General features: G+C 39.2%; 1 protein-coding gene and 1 pseudogene across 1 annotated transcript; both read right to left on the bottom strand.

Moving 5' to 3' along the window:
• Positions 1 to 961: 961 nt before the first annotated feature.
• On the bottom strand, positions 962 to 5,500 carry LOC120719371 (extracellular calcium-sensing receptor-like). The gene is made up of 13 exons (XM_040008496.1): positions 5,082 to 5,500; positions 4,709 to 4,883; positions 4,406 to 4,546; positions 4,165 to 4,317; positions 3,877 to 4,077; positions 3,473 to 3,722; positions 3,114 to 3,328; positions 2,873 to 3,003; positions 2,636 to 2,732; positions 2,367 to 2,490; positions 1,773 to 2,245; positions 1,594 to 1,674; positions 962 to 1,318 (listed from the first exon to the last, which is right to left on the bottom strand). The coding sequence occupies exons 1-13, from the start codon at positions 5,423 to 5,425 to the stop codon at positions 962 to 964; spliced, it is 2,742 nt and encodes a 913-aa protein (XP_039864430.1). The 5' UTR covers positions 5,426 to 5,500.
• A 5,176-nt stretch (positions 5,501 to 10,676) lies between these two features.
• LOC120719928 lies at positions 10,677 to 15,400 on the bottom strand (annotated as a pseudogene).
• Between the last annotated feature and the right edge of the window lie 3,141 nt (positions 15,401 to 18,541).

Below are 18,541 nucleotides of genomic sequence, written 5' to 3'. Positions count from 1 at the left end.
GAAAACGTTCGAAAGCACTCTCTGCCTGTGAGCAAAGACAAAACCAAAAAACCCCACCCTTACCTATTGGTGAAAAAATGTAACATGTCAACCAATCAAAAAATGATATGGCAACATGGCATTTAGTTGTTTAGGAGGGGGGGAAGTTTTAGGAGTGAAGGGGGTGCTTTGAGATGTGAGAGATTTGCGATGTTTAGCGGTCTTTCGCCAGTCAGGTTAAACATTATATATAAGTCACTTAGAATAAACGTCAAACAGAAAACTTATTAAACAGTAGTGTGAGATGATCGAGAATTTACGCCACTGTCCTGTTATATTTTAGATAGCAAGGAGCAGACGGCTGAGTTTATTAAACTCCAACGAGACAGCTGGTGACGCAAATTTGAAGGCTAGACCGTCCAATTCCTCAGCCACTCACTTCCGGCCTACCTGGCCCTCGGAGGACCCGGCCCGCGTAGACCGCGAACACAGAGTCTTCAGGAGTATGCAGCCTATGAATTTGGACACGGCTCTAGTTTGTGTGTGAGTATAGTGGCAGCTGTTACATGTTGCTCGTGTGGCTGTCCAGAGAGAGACCTCATCATTGTAACGGACTGGCGCTGGCGACTACCGATCCCCGCACATCTATGTACAGAAAGAGTAGAGCCGTGGAGACCTGGCTTGTATGGTTTTATGTTGCTAAAAAGGAATAAAGGTCTGTTGTTCGATTTAACTGACTGGCTTCGAGTTATCCGGCTAACCTCCACACCACATGCCCGCTGGACCTGCTAGGCGCTCCTTTGTTGCCAGACTGCCGTTACAACTGTTAAGTGATGTACTAATCCACCTGTGCGTGATAAAAACATAAGCTTAAAAAATAAAACAACAAAACAAAGATCTCTTATTTAGTATTTTGTTTTATTCTCTTTTAACTGAGATGACATAACATGTTTACTCTGAAAAACATATGTTATATAGATGTTCATCTACAACATTTTCTGGTCATACCTTTTTTAATATTTCTCTCAGGGTGCAGTAAAATGATATAGCATTTGGGCACAAAAATACAGAGCAACAACCCATAACTAGATGCTAAGATAGCAAATATTTCCACTGCCACAGAAAAGTTTCCAGGAGAACTGACATAAGCTGGAATGAAAGAAATCCACACAGCCCAGAAAATCAGCATGCTGAAGGTGATGAACTTTGCTTCATTGAACCTGTCTGGTAGTTTGCGTCCAAGGAATGCCAGGAGAAGACAGACAAAGGCCAGTAGGCCAATGTAGCCAAGGAGCAGGTAAAACCCAGGAGGCCATGGCTCTTTACACTCCACAACAATCTAAAGATGTCCAGAAGTGTGTTAGTATGGATTTTGAGAGATGGTACATTTTATGTGATTATACTTATTTTATGATAATATTCAACATTTTTTAATATTAGTACAGAGAGATGATTTGTGTTATATTTTAACAACTGATTACTCACTTACTACATTGAACTATGTTCTAATCCTGAAGTCCTTAACTATAAGGATTAGAACATTTAAGACTATGGTTATGGCTGATGGTAATATCAAAATAAAGAAATAAAGTACAGTCTTGGTGCTTTACTCACTTTTCCAGTTGAAGCTTGGTAGTTTGGATTTCTGAATGGAAAGGGAGGTGCGCCCAAGACCCAACCAGTACAGAGGCAGATCTGGGGGGAAGGATTGGATGATAGAAGAATACAAGAAGTACCAAACATGTGCAATATTCAAAAACCATTACATTTAGACAGTTTCATGTCCTTCCAACCTGAGGAGCTGTAGTGCACAAGATCAGAATCCTCTGCTGAGATGTTCCAAACAGCATCTGACCCCTGGAACCTGGTACGTTCGCCCGGAAAGCCAGGAGGACCACAATAGTCTTAACAAGGAGGCAGGACAAACACAGGACAAAGCTGATCCCAAATGCTGCCTGGCGGAGCCTACATGTCCACCAAGAGGGCTGACCAATGAACACCAGAGAACACAGGAAACAGAGCTTGAGTGACAGGAGAAGCAAGAAACTTATTTCTGCATTGTTGGCCTTGACGATGGGTGTATAGCGGAAACGATGAAAAACAATGGTGATGATGGTGGTCAGTATGAAACCCAGCAAGGTAATTGCTACCAGGATGATTCCCATTTTGTCATAGAAAGACAGGAATTCTTCTACTCCTGCAACACATTTCACTTTTTCTTTGTCTGACCAGAAGTATTCTGGACATTTGATACATTCAGTGGAACCTTTGAAAACACAGAGCACAGACATATGCATGTAAAAAGTCAGAAACTATTCATTACATATCTGTCATTTTAAATAACTTTAATACCATTTTGAAAAAAACAAAAAACATATATGGGCTACCGGTCTGGTTGCTGATCTCTCCATCTGCACAGGGCAAACAATCAAAGCAGCATTTGGGCTCTCCTTGGCGTGTGGCCTGCCTGCTGCCAGGGGGACATGGAGCACTACACTGAGATACAGGAACCTGAACAAGGAACAGGAAAATGATATAATAATGTGAATCAATAGATTGTTTTAGAGAATTTGACACAGTTTATCAAATAATTTTCAACAGCTTAAAAATGTTTAGTTTTAAGTGGCATAAGGAGTTTGGGGTAACAATGACCTACCCTTGACTGTCCTTTTGTCCATACAGTCATGTCCTTCACTATGTGCAGTTGCTGTCTTTGAGGAGCTGAACCATCATAGCTTCCAACTTTGATAAATCTGGCATAAAAAAATTCCCAATAAATTATTTAAAATTGCAATCAGGCCAAATAATAGCAATAGAGTAAAATGAATATAAATAAAGCTTCTTGTTTATGAATACTCACACTTCAATTGCATCATTAAGTATTATGTTTTACCTAATTTCATCTGTGCTGTCCTTCTGCCAATTAATGATATCATAGAGAGGGACTGGCTCCCCATTGGAGTCAAAATATACATTTTCATGAAGCTGGTTGGTAAAATTCACAATTTTCAGATGTTGAAGAAACTGCATGAAATAGAATAAAAAAAAAAACTCAACACTGACAAACAAAACAGATGATTTCAAAAGAACGTTCACAAACCTTGTGTAACATATTTTGTCGTAATTTCAATTACCTGGCCATTTGAAAATGAGCTGTGCTTCTCACATAATCCCCTGCTAGGTCCCACAGAATCACAGTTCAAAAAAGTGTGCAGCGCATGGGCAATAGCATATACAGCTTTATACACATTATAGGATATTCTGACCTTAGTTACATCACTATAACTGCTGTAAACATATCTGAGATCCTCTAAACCTGTGCATAAAGGCTTTTCAACCACACCTGCATAATCTATATAATCCGGCACATTAAATACATATTTTTGTCCCACAGTAAGTCCGGCCATGTAACCTGAACTATTTTGAGGGTCTATTTGATAAGTATTTGGATCTTTAAAGTTATCCTGAGTATCCTGTTCATATTTGTTGGTTCTGTCTCTTTGAAACTCCAGCTTACAACCAAACTGCTCTTCCCAGAACATATTGACAAATTCCATTCCTGGTTTGGGAGAAGGTCGGACATTTAAAAGAAACTCTTTCAAGCCAGGGATGCTGACTCCAGGGAAGGAGAAGCCCAGTGTTCCCTGCAGAAGAGAGTGGAAATTTGGTGAAGCCAGTCGGCTAGCAGTCACCCAGGCTTCACTGGCTATCCACTGTATCCCTGTTACATTTCTCCTGGCAAGCTGTAGAGGCACAAACAAAGGAAAAACAAACAAACAAAAAATATTTTATGATCAGTTTCATTTGATTTTTGTATTTTATTATGGAAGTACTGCAAAATATCTCATGCTATATGTCTAATCACACACTGGCAGACTTAACAGCTGAGATACTTACTTCTGAGAACAAATCTACCAGCTGGCCTTCTGTGGCAAAGACCACCACAACCCGAGCAGTTGAACTCTGTAATTTGTCTGCTATTTTTTGTATCTCAGCCACTGTGGATGATTTTGAGATAGTGAGATGAAATTCTACACACCCACCTTGTTGTCCAAATAGATCAGAGAATGCTTGGATCCCATAAAGACTATAGTCATCCTGAAATATATATACATAAATGACTTTAAGATAATGTTGTTATTTAAATCTAACTAATTTTATATTTCCAAAAAGTCTTTATCTCACCGTGGTCCCTATTGTGCCTACCCAGAACCAGCCAAAGAAAGTGACAAGCTGTACAAGGCCTCTAACTTGAAAGAGATCACTTGGCACAGTTCTCAAGAATGATGGGTACAATTGCTTATCAGTAAGACAGGTACAAGTGGCAAAATAACTCACCTATAGAGAGACGGGTTATTTTATAAAACTGACTTAAAACAAACTCTAACCATAAAACATTATTAAACGTGATTAAGCAATTTATTACCAGTGGTATGTTGAAAGGGCCAAGTGTGTGAGCTACAGCTCTTGTAGGGGAAGAGGATGCAAGACCAATCACAGCAGGCACCGGAGAATAATACAGACATGTGGAAGACTCTCTTGTCTTTATTTCTTCTGTTGTGTTTTCCTTTATATATTTTTCTGTATTTTTAAGGCTGTTATGCATTATGGTTTTAACTTTAGTACCTCTATTTTTCATTTGTTTTGTTGTTACTCCTACAGTTGTTAATGTCTTCATTTCAGTACCTCTGTTTTCAGTTTCAAGTATTTCTTTAACCTGACTTTTCACTGCTTCAGAGTGACTCACTAAGGAAAAAAGAACTTTCAGACTGGTGTGGACATGGTCACAACTGTCCATAATCCGGTAGCCTAGTTTAACACCTGGTAATAGACTTGAATTACGGTTAATTTCCTCCACTGCAAACACCATGGTCATCATCCAGCGAAAGGCTCTGAGGTCAAAGCTGTCGAGAAATAAGGTGAGTATTCTTTAGCGATAAAGCAATCACATTAACACAAACACCCAATGTAAATCATCTCTTTGAACCATAGAAAGTGAAACAAAAGGGACACTATTATTTTTGATACTGAGATTTCAGTATTTTAGGGAAGAAAAACAAAAATGAAGACTCAAAAGATATAAACAGTACACTTATACTCACCTGCTGCAAGATGTAGTTTCTGGTTTAGTTTTGTAGCTATACTGTGGATCACTGGCAACATAATGCAGAGGGAAAAACCCTCCAATCACAACATCGCCATCCAAGTGCAAGGCTAGAAGCTCACTTCTTTCCAGTTTTACACATTGAGGTAAACTAGAATCACTTCTCACATCCCCTATCTTTAAACCAGGTTCTGTCTTACTTACAACATCCTCTTTTCTCAGAACATGTCCTTCCACCCTTTGGAGCTGTCTTTCAGCTACAGAAGCATCAGAGAACATAATACAAGCAAGTTTAAAGACACAAAAAAGCAGCCAAAGATAATTACAAACGGTTGAATTCATAATGCATAATCCACTGTAGCCCTATAGAAATTGTGCTGACAACAATGCATCTCCAACATAATCTCTAAGAGTCTAATGCAGTGCATTAAAAACTATGATGGTTATGTTATTGCACTTATTCAAATGAGTCATCATGAGATCACCCAATCAGAGTGAAATGCAAAAGGAGAGTGAATATCATTGTTCAAAGTTATGAAATGTCTTAAACCATCTTAATAAGATTATAATAATAATGAAAAAGAAAGAAACTGACACATATTTCATTTAAAAAACACAACATAAGTAATGACAATGATTCTATTTGCCTGCTGAGTTTGAATTGATTTTCTCAATATAATGTTTGTTTCAATAGCAAAGTTATGTGGAAATATCCATAGCCATGTTCCACAAATAGTGATGCTCATACCATATTTCTACCACGTAAATATTAATCTTTTCATTATATTATATTATATTATATTTGTCAGAAAACCCAAGTAAAGTAAATGGACTGGTTCTTATATATCTCTATTCCACTTTTCTAGTGCACTCAAAGCACTTTAAACAACAACTTTAAGAAACACAGTTTTTCTATGCCTAAGTATATCTAACATTCACATAACACATCAGAGAGCAATTTAGGGTTCAGTATCGAGCCCAAGAAGACTCTGGCTTACAGAGGCCAGGGATTAAACCCCCAACATACTGTTTTAGTAGATGACCTTCATGAGCTACAGCCACCCCAAAAAGTCACAGTTGGCAACAACTTGGGTCGTTATTGATACTTGTGGCACAGCTATGGGTGAGTGGGCCACACTAAAGCTGATATGATGAAGTTAGTCTAACACTGACTATATCAAATTTTCTGAGCTCAAATGTGGCCCAAATCTCACAGCACAGCTGCCACCTAACTATAAGATTATAAGTTTAGACAGCTCGACTCACTATCAGTGAAGGCCAAATGTGCCCCACGTTAACTGGCTGGCCAAAAACATCTATTGCAGTTTAGAGGTCTGTCAGGCAGATAGTATACTGCAAGTAAACAAAAGAAAATTTTGAAGATTTAGCACCAGTTAAGATGATTCCTCTGAAGATGGGAGAGTCTCAACCAGTAAGATGACAAACTGTATTAGGTTCGTGTCAAGTCTTGGTCACTGGTTTAAAGTCTTAATTGCACAGACCTTGCATGTGCCAAGGAAATGAAACAAAAACACATACCTTGATTAAATGTATTCAGCTATAAATTCAGAAAATATATACAAGATAAGAGCAGCAAAATGAAGAAAAATACAAGAATAGAATAAGATAAAATAGAAAAAACATACTATATAAAACAGAATTAAAAAAAGTACTACGTTGCATCAGAAGAGATGCACTTAGTAATATTGCACATAAGGGCACATAAGTGAAGGTTACCATGGTGTATTGGGTGTGTGTGTGTGTGTGTCTGTCTGAACATGTGTGGTCTTGTCACGAGTTGCTACAGCAGGTATCTCCACATGTTTGATTTGCTAGAGGTTTATGCTGGATACCCTTACTGGGATTAATGTCTCCTGCTTGAATTGACCCAACAACCTTTTTCTTTCTACACCCAGACTTAATAATAATAATGAGCATGCCAGATAAGCAATTATTTACTTAATAGCAATTAATCAATTGCTAATTGGGCTACATTTCTGTATTATCAACCGACTTCCCAAATTAAATGATTTCCAAAATGATTTCATGAATGAATTCTCTCATCTGCTTTCAAGTGCTGTTGTTAAATTTGAAAAAGCAAACCAAAAAAAAAAAAAACCCAACATTTTGGCAGGTGACTTTAATTTACATACTGATGAACCCTACTGTATTTTTAAATATTTTTTTAACATTGCCAAAGCAAATATGGGCATAAATTAAACTAAAACCTAAACTGGAAAAACTACACTATGATAACTGTGACAAAAAGGACATGAACATGATTCAAGACCAGAGCATGCGAGAAATGTGGAAAAAACATGAACATGTAACATGAGCATGACCTGAGCCGAATCATGAAGTACCTGAGCTTGACGTGACATGATGGAAGGAAAACATTGTACCCCTTGAATTAAAGATCCCGCAAACATAAAAAGTCAGTGCAGTGAGAGTTTCTCCAGCTTCCCTGAAGCAGCAACTCTTTCCCAGTAATAAAAGCATTCACACACATCACTAAACAGCCTGTGTGTGAGAAAATAAACAAAACAAACTTAAAATAAAATGAAAGAAATGCTTTCAAGCAACAGATGGTGGTTGGCAGTAGCAAGCAGCAAGCTAATTTAGCTTTTAGCCTGTCGTGAGATTCCCAACTGTGTGTGTATTTCATGCCCCTGGAGGATGGACATGATAAATGTGTGCTTTCCACATTTCTGAATAGACTGTTTTATTATCCCTGCATCAACTAGAGCAACCTGCTGTTGTCTTTTCAGGGTAAACCTTGCAGGTTCAGGAGCAGCTCAACTGTTGCAAAAGGCTCAGGACAGTCACTGCTGTGTGCAGGAAATGTCAAATGTCCTTTCCAGACACACTTCTGGTTCCAAAAGGACCAAGTCATCTGCATCTCAACCAGCACCTAATGTCCCAACATTGGGATTGGGAGACCTCAGCTGGCCTTTTGCCAATAAAGAAGAGGAGGAGGACAAACTTAAGGCTTGGAGGTGCCCAAGCATCCCCCACCTCCTGACTATTCCTGAACCCAGGTTGGCCAGCCACCTCATCTGTCAACTCAGCACAGGGCAGCAAAATTGTCAATAGGGGCGGTCCCAAAGGTGCTGTCCACCATGACCCATGGCTACCACCTATTGTTCTCACGCAGAACCCCTGCAACAACTACTCCCACCTTTACTCCACCCTAGCATGCTCAGATACTGCAGGAAGAACTCGCCAACTTTCCCAGGCAAAAGTAACATAAAGGATGTGGAGGCCAGACATTTCCAGGCTTCCCCTCTATTTTTTTTATTTATTTATTTATTTTTTTTGGGTGGTGGATTTTGACCAATTCTGGACCTCAGGGACCTCAACAGTGATCTTTGGCCCTTGAAATGCAAGATATTGATGGTCCCTGAGGTCCAGAATGGGTCTCTCTTTCTAAGAGCCTATTTTTCCTGTATTGGTTTTCCTTCACTGGCTCCCTGTTAAATCCAAACCCAAATTTAGAATCCTGCTGCTCAAATATAAGATCTTGGATAATCAGGCCCATCTTATCTCAATGACCTTATACTACAGTATCACCCCATTAGAGCACTTCACTCTCAGACTGCAGGTTTACTTGTGGTTCCTAAAGTATTTAATAGCAAAATGGGAGGCAGAGGCTTCAGCTTTCAGGCCCCGCTTCTGTGGAACAAAGTTCCAGTTTGGATTCGGAAGACAGAAAGCCTCTCTACTTTTAACATTAGGCTTAAAATGTTCCTTTTTGATAAAGTATATAGTTAGAGTTGGATCCTCCCTTAGTTAAACTGCAATAGATGTAGGCTGCTGGGGGATTTCCATGATGCATTGAGTGTTTCTTCTTAATCACCTTTCTTTAGTGTATCTACTCTGCCCTAATCTCTACCTGTCTATTTATACCGTTCTGTTCTTTGTTGCATCTTCTTTCTTGCTGTGTGTCCTGTGTTCTCTGCACAGGACACAGACGCCTGTTTTAAAACAGTTTTAAAATCCTGTTATTAACATATAAAGGTCTACACGAAGAGGCCTCTGCTTATATATCAGAGCTACTGAAACATTATCATTGCAGCTGACTTCTCAGATTGTTTTAGCAAGGTAAATGGTAATTGTCTCACCCTGTTACTTTAAAACCACATGCAGTCAACTTTTGAGGTTGTAGCACACAACCTCTCATACAGTCTTCATCACCCTGTTAGTTTGGCTAAATCTGTGATTTGTTTCAATGGACTGCTAAAATTACATTTTTATAGGTTAGCTTTAACATAATCTTTTCCTCAATATTTTGTGCCTTAGTTTATATCTTGATTGCATATATGAAGTTGTATGTGTTGGAACATGTATACTTATCTTTAATATGTGGCTTTTATTCAAACTGTAAAGACCTATGTTACTCTGTTCTGAAAAGTGATATACAAATAAAGTTATTATTTATGTAGAGTGTTTAATCAATTTTTTGGACCACCACCTAATGTAAGTTTTTGCCACAGCTGTCCTGAATTAACAGGACGGTTTCCTGTGCAAGCTATTAATTAAAATTGTTATCCATGAATCCGTTTCAAATTTACTGTTTGACAAAAAAGCAGACGCAACAGTAAAGCACACAGTTATTTTTTATTATTATTAAGATGCCAAATTATAGTTAATTACTTGCATTCCTGAGCAAAAGGTTGAAGGTTATGATAGATTGATTTCTGACTTCTCAGAGAAGTCTAATGTGCTGTCCCAAATTTGGATGTAGAAATGTAGTTAAGTTTGTTATTTGCCTAATAAACAACAATATAATTTTTAGTTTTAAAAAGGTTTTTGACAGATTTCTACAGATTGTATAATTGTGAAATATTTTTAAGCACTGTATGTATGTATGTATGTATTGATTAATTAATTGGCTCCACAGTGTTACATATTCAATTCAATTTAGTTAAGTTCAGTTTTCACAGTGGGTAAAGGTAAAGATCTGACAATGCATTTGCCTAACAAGGAGAAGGTTCTAGACTGGCAGTAGACACAGCAGGAGGGTTGTGTTAGGAACGTGTAAACAAGTCCTGAATCAAATATGTGGCTCCATCCACTGTTGCAACCCAAGGGACCTGAAAGAATCTCTCTTTCTTTCTTTCTTTCTTTCTTTCTTTCTTTCTTTCCAGAGGGAGCAAAGCTTCCATACATGGCTGATGGGAGTACGGCTGTGGAACTTAAAACAAGACACTAGGCAAAGTTTCTCATGTGATAGGGGAATCAGGAAAATTTTGAATGTGAAAGTAATATGAATTTTCAAAACCCATGCACCATCAACTTGAGACATTATTGAATGAAAAAGAGGGAAGATTTGAGGGATATTTACAAGTTTCCTTAATGCTGTTGTTGAGGTTATCGAACATTTATAAAATGCCCCCTAAAGGACAGAGTACATTGAAGTCCACATTACATTACAGATGAGGTATAAGCTTTTTGCGACTGAAGTCACAAGTAATTGAATAATATAAGTATTGGGGGGGGGGAAACATATCTCATGTGGTATGGTATGTGGTATCATGTGGCATAATGAAATTATAAATTATTAACTCTGAAAAAGAATGCAAAATATAAATGTTCATCTTTGATATTTCCCAGTCATGCCTTTCTTAATATTCCTTTCAGGGTGCAGTAAAATGATGTAACATTTGGGCACAAAAATACAAAGTAACAACCCAAAACTGGATGCTAAGATAGCAAATATTTCCACTGCCACAGAAAATTTCCCAGGAGAACTGACATAAGCTGGAATGAAAGAAATCCACACAGCCCAGAAAATGAGCATGCTGAAGGAGATGAACTTTGCTTCGTTGAATGTGTCCGGTAGCTTTCGTCCAAAGAATGCCAGGAGAAGACAGACAAAGGCCAGTAGGCCAATGTAACCAAGGAGCAGGTAAAACCCAGGAGGCCATGGCTCTTTACACTCCACAACAATCTAAAGATGTCCAGAAATTTGTTAGAATGGATTTTGAGAGATGGTACATTTTATGTGATTATAATTATTTACTCTTTTGTGTCTACTTTACCTACTAAAGTCCCCGTGTGTAAGATTTTATTATGTTGATGGTTAACGACAATATGAAAATAAATACAAAACTAATTCCCAAAAAGTTGATTATGTAAAATGTAAATAAGGGTAGATGAAAGAATTTAATTTATGAATCTTATAGATTAAAAAGTACAAACACTTTATTCACAGTAAAACATATAGAATTATATAGAAAAAAAAAGATTGATTCTTTAAACTGCTCAAATGTACCATTTTAGCGAATTATAAACTTAATGGCAACAATGAATTTCACAAAGATTGTGACAGGCCTATTTATAGTGGCTATGACATCATCAATGTATAAGGAAATTGCAAGACATTTTGTTGCCCCCATCCTATTGTTTTTGAGATACTTTTTTTTTTAAAATAAAAATTATACATTTGAAAAATATATCATATGTCCATTTGCAATATTTTAGGCAGGCTTTATAAGAAAATACAGAAACAGTTTTCTTACTCACTTTTCCAGTTATAGCTTGGTAGTTTCAATTCCTAAATGGAAAGGGAGGTGCACCCAACACCCAGCCAGTAGAGAGACAAATCTAAAGGTTGGGGTAAAACAACAGAAGAACACAATCTAAAACTATACAATGTAAACAAACTGATGTCAAAGTTGCAGACATTTTTTCTCCCTTTCACCTGAGGAGCTGTAGTGCACAAGATCAGAATCCTCTGCTGGAATGTACCAAACAGCATCCGACCCCTGGAAACAGGTACATTAGTCTGGAAAGCCAGGAGGACCACAATAGTCTTAACAAGGAGGCAGGACAAACACAGGACAAAGCTGATCCCAAATGCTGCCTGGCGGAGCCTACATGTCCACCAAGACGGCTGACCAATGAACACCAGACAATACAGGAAACAGAGCTTGAGTGATAGGAGAAGCAAGAAACTTATTTCTGCATTGTTGGCCTTGACGGTGGGTGTATAGCGGAAACTGTGAAACACAATGGTGATGATGGTGGTCAGTATGAAACCCAGCAAGGTAATTGCTACCAGGATGATTCCCATCATGTCACTGAAAGACAGGAATTCTTCTACTCCTGCAACACATTTCACTTTTTCTTTGTCTGACCAGAAGTATTCTGGACATTTGATACATTCAGTGGAACCTTTGAAAACACAAAACACAGAAATATGCATGTAAACAGTCAGAAACTATTCATTACATATCTGTCATTTTAAATAACTTTAATAGCATTTTGGAAATAAATAAATAAAAGGCTTCCGGTCTGGTTGCTGATCTCTCCATCTGCACAGGGCAAACAATCAAAGCAGCATTTGGGCTCTCCTTGGCGTGTGGCCTGCCTGCTGCCAGGGGGACATGGAGCACTACACTGAGATACAGGAACCTGAACAAGAAACAGAAAAAAGATATAACAATGTGAATTAATAGGTTGTTTGACATGGTTACCAAAGACTTTTCACCATTTAAAGTAACATAAATAATAGGTTTGGGATAACTATGACCTGCCTGTGACTGTCTTGTTGTCCATACTATAGTGTTCTTCAGTATCTGCAGCTGTTGTCCTTCCTGAGCTGAACCATCATAATTTCCTACCTTGACAAAACTAGTAGAAAAAAGAAGAGATAATTTCAATGCAATGCAGTCAGTCAAAAACAATAAATGTAAAAACATTACATTAAAAAACAATATTGGTATCCTTAAATGTATACAACAAGTGTAGTTCTTGACTTATGATCATCTTCACAAAAAGTTAACTTGAAGTATGGCATTTCACCTAATTTCCTTCTTGCTGTCCTTCTGCCAGTTAATGATGTCATAGAGAGGGACTGGCTCTCCATTGGAGTCGAAATATACTTTCTCATCAAACTGGTTGGTGAAATTCACCATTTACAGATATTGAAGAAACTACATAAAAAAGATTTTTAAAAAATGTTAATAATAAACCTGATACAAATTCATCATGAAATAAAATTAAAAAAAAAAAAAACCCAAACATGTGAAGCTTGATTAACATATTTAACATCATTTGACATACAAATGAACTTATTCAGCTACCTGACCGTTTGTAAATGAGTTGTGCATCTCACACAATCCCCCGGTAGGTCCTGTTGAGTTACAGTTTAAGAAAGCATGCAGAGCATGGGCAACGGCATACACAGCTTTATACACATTATAGGATATTCGGGCCTGAGATACATCACTATAACTGCTATCTGTGTAACTCAGATCCTCTAAACCTGTGCATACAGTTTTTTTCAGAGCGCCTTCATTACTTTTATCAACAGACATATTAAATTAAACTTTGCCCAACAGTAAGCCCGACCATGAAACCAGAATTGTTTTGAGAGCCTAGTTTGTAGTTTTTCAAAGCATTAGTTTCATATTCTTCACTTTTGTCTCTTTCAAACTCTAGCTTACAACCAAAATATTCTTCCCAGAACACATTGACCAACTCCATTCCCAGTTTGGGAGATGGTGGGACATTCAGAAGAAACTCTTTCAAGCCTGGGATGCTGACTCCAGGGAAGGAGAAACCCAGTGTTCCCTCTAGAAGATTATGGAAGTCAGGAGTGGTCAGCTGAGTAGCGGTCATCCAGGCTTCGCTGACTACCCATTGTATCCCTGTCATATTTCTCTGAGTAAGCTGTAGGAAACAGAAAGAAATGATGATTAATGTGAAAACAATTCATTTGAAATACCTATCTTTTCATAATATAGCTTAAAACACTAGAAAATGTGTCACAATATAGGGAAAGCCACAAAAAACTGAGATACTTACTTCTGAAAACAAATCTAGCAAATTTACGTCTTTGGCAAATACCACCACAACCCGAGCTGTTGACCTCTGGAGTTTGTCTGCCATTTTTTGTATCTCAGCGACTGTGGGTGATGTCGGGATCGTGAGATGAAATGCCACACACCCACCTTGTTGTCCAAACTGAATAGAGAATGCTTGGATACCATAAAGACTGTAATCATCCTGAAATGTATCCCCAAAAAGAACTTGTAAGTCATGTCTGTGTATATTAACGATTCTTTTTGTGCCCTGTATATGACTGATTAGCTGGAGATTTATTAAAGTCTTTATCTCACCGTGGTCCCTATTGTGCCCACCCAGAACCAGCCAAAGAAAGTAACAAGCTTTACGAGACCTCTAACTTGAAAGAGATCACTTGGCACAGTTCTCAAGAATGATGGGTACAAATGCTTTTCAGTAAGACAGCTACAAGTGGCAAAATAACTCACCTATAAGGAGACAGGTTATTTTATGATATTGAATTAAAACAAACTCTAGACATAAATTATTATTAAACGTGATTAAGCAATTTATTACCAGTGGTATGTTGAAAGGGCCAAGCGTGTGAGCTACAGCTCTTGTAGGGGTAGAGGATGCAAGACCAATCACAGCAGGCACCGGAGAATAATTCAGACAGGGGGAATACTCCCTTGTCTTCATTTCTACTGTTAATTTTTCTTTCATGTAATTTTCTGCGTCTTTAAGAGTCCTAGGCTTTGACATGTTAACTTCAGCATGTCTTTTTTCTACTGAGGATAGGATCCTAGGCTTCCTTTTTATCCCTGCCATGTTTAATCCCTCCATTTGAATTCTGCTGTTTTCAGTTTCTGCTGTTTGTTTCACAGTTTTGGAGTAACTGATTAAGGAAAAAAGTCCTTGCAGACTGGTGTGGACATGGTCACAGCTGTCCATAATTCTGTAGCCTAGTTTAACACCTGGTAATAGGCTTGAATTACGATTAATTTCATCCACAGTGAAAACCATGGTCATCATCCAGTGAAACGCGGTGTGGTAAAGGCTGACAAACAAAAAATTTAAATAAATAAATTATCTAAAGTGATACAGAAATCACAGGAATATTATCAAAACCCCAAATCTTGTTTTCTCTTTCTCTTTTGTTTTTAAACATTGAAACTTTGAAAGAAAAAAATAAGATAGAAATATTAACACTCACCCACTGCAAGATGTAACTTGAGGTTACTGTTGTAACTGTACTCTGGCTTAGATGCAACATAATGCAGAGGGAAAAATCCTCCAATCACAACATCACCATCTGAGTGCAAGGCTACGGGCTTGCTGCCGGCCAGTTTTGTACACTCAGGTAAACTGAAATCCTCACTTTTCACTTCCCCTTTCCGTAAACCACTCAGTGGTTCTCTCACAGCCTCTTCTTTCCTCATAACATCTCCCTCCATCCTTTTTGGTTTTCTTTCAACTACAATTTGAGGAACATCAGAGAACATGATACAAACAGGATTTAAAAAGAGATAAAAAAGCAGCCAAAGACAATTACTAAAAAGGATTGAATGCATCTTCTGTTGTATAAAAACTTTGTGTGCTGAAAACAGTTTCCTGGCTTTGGTTTTCTAACATACTCCGTAACAGACTAATGAGGAGAGTTAAAAACTCAATGCATTTGTCAATACATTTTTTCATATGAGTCATCATGAGATTAACCAATCAGAGTGACACAGACACATGGGAGAGAGGATAGCTCAACATGTACTCAGCAAAAGTTAATGTCTTCATCTCATTATATTTTTTAGAAAACCCAAGTGAAGTAACACTCCACAAGTGCCATAATGTCTTGTTAATGTTTACTCAGCTATGGTTCTATGGCCAGATGCACAGCAGAAATCATGCAGTGAGCTAAACACTAGGTACAGAAAGTGTTATGGTAGCTAAATGTGGTCCAAATGTTACAGGACACCTGACACCTCATACTATAATGTGGTAATATTATAACTGTAGCAACAGGTGTTTTTTTTTTTTTTATTTTATTTATTTTTTTCTTTTTGTCCCGTTTGGATCTTTAGCCATCAGAATTGTTGTCTTAAGGCCAAGAAAGATGCCAAGCGGATTTATTTTACCAAGTGGATCATCTTGGCCTTTCCATATTGGTCCATTTGATTGACCTTTATTATAATTATGTATTTATTTTATTTTATTTTCGGTTGCTACAAACGGGACAGACATGACTGGGGGACAGGACAGGGAGAAAGAATAAAATAAAGAGAGGGAGAGAAAGACAAACAGAGGGGAGAAGAGACGGTGAGAAAGTGGGGAAGAAAGAAAGAAAAACAAACAAAACAACTGGATCACCTGTATGGAGAGAGAGAAAAAACAGAAGAGAAAACAGACAAAAAAGAGCAACATAATAAATACAGCACCATCACAATAAACTAGCTAGCAGAAAATAACAGTAGATACTAAATATTAAACGCTATTGTGCAGCACGCAAGATAGACAGCGCACAATGTGCTTTGAGGCAGCAGCCACGAAAGGTGTAGTCCGCTTCTGTGAACACCCGTGTGTACACCTGTGTGCATACCTGTGTGGATCAGCATGCTTGGATTCCAAAGGTTTCTCCATGTAACGATCTGCTAGGAAGTGTGGGGAGCCATAGCCCTGTCCCCCAGGGCATGAAGCAGGTATGGAGGAGATCCAGGCCCCAGACATCCAGAGGCCCCAGAGCACGAGGACCCGAGGACGACCACCAAAGGGGGGTAACCGTGCCACCCTCCTGGGAAGAGCTGAGTAGAGCCCCAAAGGAGAGGTCACCCAGCAGCTACGGAGCAGAGGCCAGAGGGGGTTGCAGTGGCGTGCCCGCGGGCTCTGCCGGCAGCCAGCTGTGCCAGAGAGGACCGAGCTTCAGGCCCAGAGGCCTGAGGGCACCCCACCCCCCGGAAGGGGCCCAGCCGGGCCACAGGCACCAGGCCCCGCCAAAAGGCCATCAGGAGTGAGCCGGTACATACGTGAGCACCCAGCCCCAGTCGACAAGAACAACCAACACACCAACATCTGAGGGAATCAGCCACCGGCAGGGAGTGTGGTGAGGGGAGATAGGCCTCCGTACTTTGGAAGGGATGAGATGTACCCAGAGAGGTTGAGTCTAAGACCCAACCTGACATATAGACACAGATGAACAGGCGCACGCGGACACAAACGTGCATTCCCACCACCATATACACAACCAAATACTCAGCACTCACCCAACATGTAGACAGACACAAATAGACACTGCACAGACAGTCACACTCCCCAAACATACTCTATATCCCAGGTCCAGGTACCCCCGCCCCAAGAGGGGCAAGCCGCACCTAGACCCAGGAGATGTAACCCTTCTCTCTGGGGTGGAGGTAAGCGGACCACCCCCTCATCTGCAGTAGCAGGGAGGGTCCGCATCCCAGACCCCAGTCTGACGGCCAGCACCTCCTCCCAGCCCCCCAGCCCTGACGGCTAACAGAAACCGGGGTGAGTGAAGACCCCAAACCTCCCTCCGCCATATGTAGTGTTGCTGTGTGCTGTTCTAAAGTGCATTTAAAACTCAGGAGAGCATGGTACTAGCTTCCTCTCAGAGAGCAGCACGGCTCTTCCCGAAAACCCTTAGTGTCTAAATGCATTTAAAATTGAGGGTAGGGCACCAGCGCCAGAGGTGGGTTGGAGTACACCGACCATCCTCTGGATGCTGTAAAACGTGCCCACCCCCAAGGCCCTATATGTATGTGTTATGTGAGAGTGTGAGTAATGTGGGTGTCTAGGTTGCAGAATAAATTGAGGCACAGGCGGCCAGAAGGGGACAGAGGGGGAGTGCCTCCCCTGCACCCTGGTGACATACCTGCACCCCAAGCCCTGCGTGTGTGGGTGGTGTGGTAGAGCGGGAATAGGGAGGCAGCTGAGGATGGGGAGGGAAGAAAGGGAGGGGCAAGTGGCCCCTCCCTTTCCCTAAAATATTCTAGAGTCAAATGTGAGGCCATGTGTCCAATAGCTAAAGTTTGATCAAACCTCCTGATCAGGCTTTCCAGTCTGCCTCACCTCTTGGTCAATCTCTAAAATGCATTTGCTGTCATTAAAATAACTGTCTAGTTATTTTAATGTTAAGGGTTTCTTCATCAGTTCTAATATATTTTGGATTTGAATGAACTGTGACAGTTGTATACAACTGATATTATAGTAAGTGTATTAAAGTGTACAACAAAATAAATATGTATAATCAGCTAAAACGTATCCATATTTGGAGGTAACATAGAAATTCAACACTAAATATTCCTTTTAATTTCTCCGGTTACGTTTTTGAGAAAAGCCTTTCTTTAATTGCTAAATAACCTGCAACCTCGATTTGATGTCAACAACTGTAAAAACTAGACAAAACTCAACATTTGGGGTAAATATTGACTCATTTATTCAATAAGCTGTATTTGAAAATTCCTCTGTGCTGAATGTTCTAACAGCAGGTAGAGCTGTGTACTGTGAACCAAATTAAACAGCTCATTGCTTACATTTTAAAAATGCTTTTTATAAAGCATCTTTTTATCCAGTAATAGTTGAAGTAATATATATAGTATATATATATTGAAAAATAAATTGATTGTTACAGCCAATCAGTGCAATGAATAAATGGTCATAAAC

The sequence above is a fragment of the Simochromis diagramma genome, unplaced genomic scaffold (assembly GCF_900408965.1).
Source record: "Simochromis diagramma unplaced genomic scaffold, fSimDia1.1 OVJJ01000344.1, whole genome shotgun sequence".
Taxonomy (NCBI): domain Eukaryota; kingdom Metazoa; phylum Chordata; class Actinopteri; order Cichliformes; family Cichlidae; genus Simochromis; species Simochromis diagramma.
The sequence above is the reverse complement of the archived record's forward strand: the minus strand, read 5'-3'. Positions and strand labels throughout refer to the sequence as shown.

Coding starts and splice junctions, on each gene's coding strand:
- LOC120719371 (XM_040008496.1), bottom strand. CDS start 5,425: ATGAATTCAACCGTTTGTAATTATCTTTGGCTGCTTTTTTGTGTCTTT. Junction 2,733..2,872: donor GACAGCACAGATGAAATTAG/GTAAAACATAAT, acceptor TTTTTATGCCAG/ATTTATCAAAGTTGGAAGCT. Junction 2,246..2,366: donor AGAGATCAGCAACCAGACCG/GTAGCCCATATA, acceptor GTGTTTTCAAAG/GTTCCACTGAATGTATCAAA.